At 36.4% G+C, this 8,290-nt stretch overlaps 1 protein-coding gene across 1 annotated transcript; it reads right to left on the bottom strand.

The window, feature by feature from the left end:
- Positions 1-425: 425 nt before the first annotated feature.
- Positions 426-4,116, bottom strand: LOC137650659 (uncharacterized). Its single transcript, XM_068383841.1, has 3 exons — positions 4,007-4,116; positions 3,058-3,300; positions 426-961 (listed from the first exon to the last, which is right to left on the bottom strand). The coding sequence occupies exons 1-3, from the start codon at positions 4,059-4,061 to the stop codon at positions 819-821; spliced, it is 441 nt and encodes a 146-aa protein (XP_068239942.1). The 5' UTR covers positions 4,062-4,116; the 3' UTR covers positions 426-818.
- Between the last annotated feature and the right edge of the window lie 4,174 nt (positions 4,117-8,290).

Raw genomic sequence — 8,290 nt, 5'->3', positions numbered from 1 at the left:
ATTATTATTATTATTATTATTATTATTATTATTATTATTACTTACTAAGCTACAACCTTAGTTGAAAAAGCAGGATGCTATAAGCCCAGGGTCCCCAACAGGGAAAATTTCTTCAATAATAAAGATTTCATGACAAGTATTCCAATGGAGATCGTTTGTATTATAGAAATTAGATCGTGAAATTCTAGTTAAAGTATCAGTAATTACTTTAACCCCATTCATTAAATCTTCCACTGTCTTGGGTTAGAGTTCTCTTGCCCGAGGGTACATTCAGGCACACGATTCTATCCGTTTCTTGATTTCCTTTCCTCAATGAGCTATTTTCCCTGTTGGGGCCCTTGAGCTGGCAGTATCCTGATTGTCCAACTAGTGTTGTAGCTTAGATAACAACAACAACAACAACAACAACAACAACAATAATAATAATAATAATAATAATAATAATAATTATGATATTCTATTGGTCTTAGAACATAATTACGTGAATACTAACTACTACTACTACTACTACTACTACTACTACTACTACTAGCTAAGCAACAACCCTTGTTAGAACAGCAGGATTACATAAGCCCAAACGTTCTAATAGCCCAAACAGGAAAGGAAATAAATAAACTACATGAAAATTAACGAATAAAGAATATAAAACATCTTATTAATAAAGACTATAAAATATCTTAAGAATAAAGACTATAAAATACCTTAAGATAAGTAACAACATTAGATTGAATATGGTGATATATAAACTACAAAGTCCTCAGGTCATCCTATTCAGCGTGTTCAAATGCATCTTCACATATTGGGCATTATTCTCGAGTTTATTTTGGCCATTCTCTGTTAATCGTGAATCCATAGAGGCTGTTGATACTCTCATGATCCTCTTGTGGGCTGGAGAAATGGCTGACATTGAACATCTGGGGGTTATGTGTGATGTTTTCTGGTTCCAAGTTCCTTGCTGGTTCTGAAATGGAAAGGGTTTAAGGTTTAAAGGTTGCTCATGGGTGGTAGGGACAAGGGACAGTGACAATGACCTAGAGTCTGACCATATATATATATACATATATATATATACTGTATATATATATATATATATATATATATATATATATATATATATATATATATATATATATATATATGTATATATATACATATATATGTATATATATATATTATTATTATTATTATTATTATTATTATTATTATTATTATTAGCCAAGCTACATCACAAGATGGAAAAGAAGGACACTATAAGGCCAAGGTCTCCAAAAGGGAAACTAGCCTCGTGAGGAAAGGAAATAAGGAAACAGATAGATTAGTGCAACTGATTGTACCTTCAAGCAAGAGAACTCTAATCCAATACAGCGGAAGGCCATGGTACAGAGGCTATGGTACAATCATTATTATTATTTGTTAAGTTACAAACCTAATTGAAACAGAAGGGTGCTATAAGCCCAAGGCCTCCAACAGGGAAAGATGTCCCAGTGAGGAAAGTAAAAAGATAGAATAGTGTGTCTGAGTGTACCCTCAAGCAAGAGAACTCTAATCCAAGATAGCACAGATCATGGTACAAAGGCTATGGTACAATCTTTATTATTATTTGCTAAGTTACAAACCTAGTTGGAAAAGCAGGGGGCTATAAGCCCAAGGCCTCCAACAGGGAAAGGTAGCCCAGTGAGGAAAGTAAACAGATAGAATAGTGTGTCTGAGTGTACCTTCAAGCAAGAGAACTCTAATCCAAGATAGCACAGATCATGGTACAAAGGCTATGGTACAATCTTTATTATTATTTGCTAAGTGACAAACCTAGTTGGAAGAGCAGGGTGCTATAAGACCAAGGTCTCCAACAGGGAAAGGTAGCCCAGTGAGGAAAGTAAAAAGATAGAATAGTGTGCCTGAGTGTACCCTCAAGCAAGAGAACTTTAATCCAAGATAGCACATATCATGGTACAGAGGCTATGGAACTACCAAAAACTAGAAACTGGATGGCTTCTCCAACTCCAGGTTTTGATTCTATGCCCTAAATTCTATACACACAACGATCTGCCAGTCAGAAGCGGAGCAACTTCTTATCTTGCTTATGCTTCAACATCCGGTATTTGGGTATTCCCGACGTACTATACTCAAGATGATTCTAACCTATCAGCTAGTAGGACACTTTTCTGAGATAAAAGGACACTCCTGCGAGTCAGCACAAATGCGTCTCATTAAAAAAAAAAGTATTGAGTATAGATACTGTGTTCTTTAAAGGATAACTTGATCAAACTTTATTTGAATGTGAGTGTGCACTAATATGTAATTTTATTCCATAATTTTTCCTCTATTTTAGTATGATCGTCAGCACCTAATCAGGGTTTGTGGTAGTCCATTGGAAACGGCCCTACTTGGCGACATGCTGTACAGGGGTTCGAGACCCGCTTAAGCTAGATAGTTTCTTGTAGTGTCTGCAGCCTCGACATCATTGTGAGCTAAGGATGGGTGTTGGAGGAGCCTATAGTCTACCTGCTGAGTCATCATCAGCCATTGCCTGGCCCTCCCTGATCCTAGCTTGAGGTAGAGGGGATTAGGCACTGATAACATGTATATATGGGCTATCTTTAGAGCATTGTCACTGTCCCTTGCTTCTCCCATTCATGGATGACCTGTATACTGATTTTCCTTCAAAATTTTAGGCTTATTTAGCATTTGGTTCTTAACCTCTACTTTTCCTATCGAATAGAATGTGTTATGATTTCGATAACGATTTCTGTAAATTTGTTTACGGGTGTGAGTGCCAGAAATGTATTGGTGGATATAGCTACATGTGGTTTGATATTTCTTATTCATACTGTGGTACATGCGTATCTAACCATTACAAATTATCTTGAAAAATAAAACTAAGAAATTCTCAGATTCCAAAGGGGAACTTCTCACTTTCCTCAAGTATTATTTACTGTTTTAACCCCTTTTCTTACCCCCTACCGAGACCTTCTATCCTTCTATACTTTTTATTCATCACTAAAGTGAAAATTTATAATATGGTAAAGAGAATTAGCCTTTTTTAAAACAAATATTTACCATTAAGCGAAGTTCTTCTCATTCGGATAAGGCAAACAACCATTCCTATGACGATAGCGACCAACACACAACAGATACTTAGAAAAACTATTGTTGTGATTTCCAGAGCAGTGTCTCTGGTGCTTGGCGTTAGGACAGTGGATGAGACAATGCTTCTTTGAATCGTGGATGAGACAATGCTGCTTTGAGTTGTTGTTGAACCAACAGGAAATTCCGTTGCAGAGGGAACTGGTGCTGGAAGATCTGCAATAGAGTTTGGTTAGATTAGCTTAGCTTAAACAACAACAAAAAATGCAGCAGTGTCTAGTCCACAATAGAACAAAGGCCAGATTTCATCATCACGCTGGCCAGTGCGGATTGATGATGGCGGTAGATTTTCGTCTGATCGCTCACATTAAACCAACCTAGCATTGGTGGCCTTGACTAGTACTGCTTTGCTGATCTTAAATATACTCAAACACTTTCACCCCGTCAAGGAATCCCCACTAGTTAAACTAGTACTGCTTTGCTGACCTTAGATATACTCAAACACTTTCACCACGTCAAGGTATCCCTATCTTAAACAGCATAGCTCAAATGAAATCGCAGAGCCAAGGAGATGGATGTTACTAAGAAAGTGAGCTGAGAAAGAAGATGGAAAACACGAGTTATTAGGATGGGACAGATGCATTTGCTCTGCTGTTAGTCCAAATGACCATACTTGACTCGACTTTACTTTAAGAGCTGTTTTCCTGGTCCTGTCACACATGGAAACCCTATGCACTACAGGAACTACAAGATCTGTCTGCCGTATACATTCTTAGGTATTTTGAGTATCACACAGCGTAGAAATAAAACTGAAATAATTTTTCAATTAACATAGGGATTATATTAATTTCATGATATAGTATTAGAAATATATAGAATTCGAGGACTTTTCAAAAGAGAATATAAAAGGAAATGGACTCACCACATTGGTATATGTTGACACAAAATCTCCAGTAGGTCTTTTTGGTGCTCTTCATTGTGATATCTAAATCATATGACCAATCTAACTCATATCTTCTGTTGCCTGGATTAATTTCCACATCCTTGGAAAGAAAGACTTTGCATTGAAAATTTCCCACAACATTAGATATATCTGTCATATTAAGCTAACAATCATTCGCCAGTTAGAAAAATCAGTTGTAAACCAATTTTATTATAGTTTTACTTATCAGTTAATGACACATAGAGCAGAAAATACCTTAAAGATGTAACTAACAGCAGTGTACAGAAATGGTTTCTTTCCTTTGAGTGTTTGGTAGCTCAAAAGTGAGTATGAATATTTATTTGGAATATGAAAGAACCATTAAGAAAGAATTTTATTACCTCATCAACTTCGTTCTGAAGGTTCATGATTTGATAGGCGTGTATCTATTTATTTATGTTTGTGTGTTTGTTCGTTTGTGATTCGCATAACTCAAAAATTGTTTGACCGAATCTCATGAAATTTGGTGGGATGATTGGCCATGATCCAACGATAATTTAATTATATTCTGGAAGTTATTGGGTCAAAGTTCAAGGTCATGTAAAGGTCAAAAACATCTTTTTGATATATTGTGATCAATTTTTATCCAATTTGCATGAAACTAGTGCCAGAATGTGCATAGGGCATTGTCCTGCTGCTAGGGTATTGTCACTGTCCCTTGTCTCTGCCATTCATAAAGGACTCTTAAACTGTTAAGAGACTCTTTTTGACAGTGATTTTCCAATGAACTACTATGGGTTTCACAGACAGTGCAAGTGCGATTTTTTGCAATTATTCTGTAACGAACAGTCGTATCAATACGAGATGTTGCTATAGGGTATTACACCCAGTGAGGAAATTTATAGGGGTATAATAATTATTAATTATAAAGATACTTGCCCCTATGTCAAAGGGCAAAATCTCAATCATCCAGTCACAAAACCGAACAATAATATACAGAACCTCTACCTCCACCCCCTCCCTCCCTCTCCTTTCATCCCTCACCTGCTCTCCCCCTGCTTCAAGCTATCTCTCTCCACCTCCACGCCATCCATCCCTCTCCGTTCTTTCCCTTCCCTTCATGCTCTCTCTCTCTGAGAAGGTAGCTTAAGTTGCAACTTATTTTGTATGATATTTTTTTATATCAAGCACTCTATCTATCTATCTATCTTATCTAATTATAATATTTATTGTTGTAGATATGGAACAATTCAATCGGTTGTTACCTATCAGATGACTGACTGCTTTGTTCACTGGTTTGCTCATCTCTCTCTCTCTCTCTCTCTCTCTCTCTCTCTCTCTCTCTCTCTCTCTCTCTCTCTCTCTCTATGGTATTGGTTATGTAAATAATTATTAGATTGATAGAAAAAAAATCGTAAAAAAATATGTTTAAATCAAAGCAACATTCAGAGAGAGAGAGAAAGAGAGAAGGAAAGACGTAGGGCAGGTGAGGGAAGAAAGGAGAGGAGAGGAAGAAAATGGGGGTTGGAGGTGAAGGGGGTTGTAGGTAGGCGGGGCTCTTCCAACCTGGTGTTCGTTTTCTTGTTTGGCTAATGAGTTTTGCCTCTTGGTATAGGTACAGAAGTCTTTATTATTTACAATAAATGATTCATTTTTTCCTATAAATTTCCTCACTGGGTGTAATACCCTATAGCAACATCTCGTATTGATACGACTGTTCGTTACAGAATAATTGCAAAAAATCGCACTTGCACTGTCTGTGAAACCAATAGTAAGTCTTTTGTATTCAAAGTTAACTTGAAAATTTTCTTCTTTGATTCAAAATGAAACAATTATTTAACTTTGAAAGCTAAAGAAAGTCTTCACAAAAGAGTTGTTTTTTAAAAAAGAATCACCAATAAATTACTAATTTTTTTTTCTTATTTCCTGGTTGCATCATTACTGTTTTGTGGGGTCAGAGAATTAATTGAGTGATCGAAGACTTTTGATACTTACCTCACTACTTCTATAAATTTCGATGATATTCCATGCATTTGACTCGCTTGAATTGTATATATATTCAAATAGTCGCTGAGGATTGTATTGTAAAATCACAAATCCTTCTAAGATGATTTTGTTATTTATATCGCTGGTCCAAGAAGCTAGAAAAGTATAGGAAGAAGCTGCACCTGGGAAGTTGACTGGATTATTCGCCTCAGTGATGTAGAACTTGTCATCTGGAAGAGAGAATGAGTTTGGATATTGTAAAAGAATGCTTAAAGAAAACCGTGTTTTAAGATATACTGTAATTTTAACTTGAATTTAAAAAAAAGTTTCTCATTACTCTGTTAGGAACTAGTGAAAATAACTAGTCTTTAGGAAGTAATAAATTGTGAATTTAGTGAAGATTTTAAGACAGAATATCCCCATTCCAAACATCAATAGGTTGATTTGGTTCATGTAGTAAAAAGTAGCAACAATTTAGAAGTCTGAAGACAACGGCTGAAGTATAAACATCGAATCATCATCATCATCATCGTACGCATATTGACTCAAAGAGACTTGGTTAGATTTCACCAGTCGTCTCTATTATTATTATTACTTGCTAAGCCACAACCCCAGTTGGAAAAGCAGGACGTTATAAGCCCAAGGGACCCCAACAGGGAAAACAGCCCAGTGAGGAAAGGAAACAAGGAAAAAGAAGAGTAACAACATTAAAATAACAAGAGGAAGAAAAATGTATAGTATAGTGTGCCAGAATGTACCCTCAAGCAAAAGAACATTACTCCAAGACATTGGAATACCATAGTACAGAGGCAATGGCACTACTTAAGACTAGAGAACAGTGGTTTGATTTTGGAGTGTCCTCCTCCTAGAAAGATCTGGTTACCATGGCTAAAAAGTTTCTTTTAACCTTAAAGCGAAGTGATTCTTACCTGCTTGAGTAGACACAAAGGCCAGAATCAGTGCAAAAGGGAAGAACAGTAGTTTCACCATAGTTGGTCGTTGGAATCCTGTCAAGAAATTGATCCCAGTTGGTCAAACTCACTTCTGAGTCCTCTGGAGAAATGAATTTGTGGTTCCTCTTTGGCTCGTCACTGAAAAGTTTCACTTGATTTTTCTTTTCACTTAATCACTGCTGAAGAAGAGGCTTTGTCTTGTCGCGTCCCTGTAGGCTAGTAAAGAACTAGTAAAGAACTAATGGCGTCCTGGGATCAGAAAAAAATGTAAATATTATTCACATTTCCAACCGGATTTCCAAGCTGACTAAATGTCTTCGTTTTAGCAACGGAAATGCAACCAAAGACACTCCAGTAGGCTTGATATGTGTTACTATGAGATTCAGGGCCTCTGTAACACGGTTTTTTCGCAATAATTTTTTATCTATGAATTTCATGAATGTAACGCTTCTTCAGAATGCACATTATATCTACACATAAATTTTGACTATATTCTGCATTACGGAGGTTGAATAAATTTGGTACTTATGATAGTAAAAGTGACGTTTTTTGAAGACGGGCCAACTTACTCAGAGAAAAGGTTTTGAACGCATTCGTTACGTAACTTATGACGGCATTTCTTCCCTCTTTCTCGATCGATGATTGGCTATACGTAACGAAGGCTATACCTCTGCCAACAATGACACAAGAGTTTAAATAAAAGCAAAGCAGTACACCTTTATGAACTCTGAAACCTCTCCACTGATAATTGTCATAATGAACCAACCAAGAAAATATGTTAATAAATACAAAAACACTTCGATTATTAGTCTAACTCCCAAAATAAGTTTCCTAAGAAATTACAGTCTACTTTACAGGTCACAATCAGATTGACAAGGTGTAGGGAATAGTTGGTAATTTTCAAAAACCTAGTAGACAAACTTGATTTGATAACTGCTATATCCAATGTCAAGCAATTTTTATTTATTGTCTATCTACCTACCTACCTATTTACTGAAAAAAAAAAAGTAGCCGGTACCGTATTTTGGCTTTAAACCTTCACCAATAATTATCGTCAGAATGATGACTTCATGAGGCTCCACCCACTTTGGCCTCGTTATAATTCAGGATAACACTGAAGGCTATCATGGGCCTTGTTGGATCAGCAAATTTAAATTCTGGCTGTAAAAACTAATTTCTCGAGTAGTTGTCAGAAGTGCTAAATGATCCTCAAGGATCCCAGCAGTTGGCCTAAACGTTTAATTCATGTATACTACTGTTGCGGCACTACTGCTACAGTAGTATTACTACGCTAGCACAGATACCCCACCCACATTTATGTATCGTTCCGCCATTCATAAAGTCT

Source organism: Palaemon carinicauda, chromosome 12, assembly GCF_036898095.1.
Source record: "Palaemon carinicauda isolate YSFRI2023 chromosome 12, ASM3689809v2, whole genome shotgun sequence".
Lineage (NCBI taxonomy): Eukaryota > Metazoa > Arthropoda > Malacostraca > Decapoda > Palaemonidae > Palaemon > Palaemon carinicauda.
The sequence above is the reverse complement of the archived record's forward strand: the minus strand, read 5'-3'. Positions and strand labels throughout refer to the sequence as shown.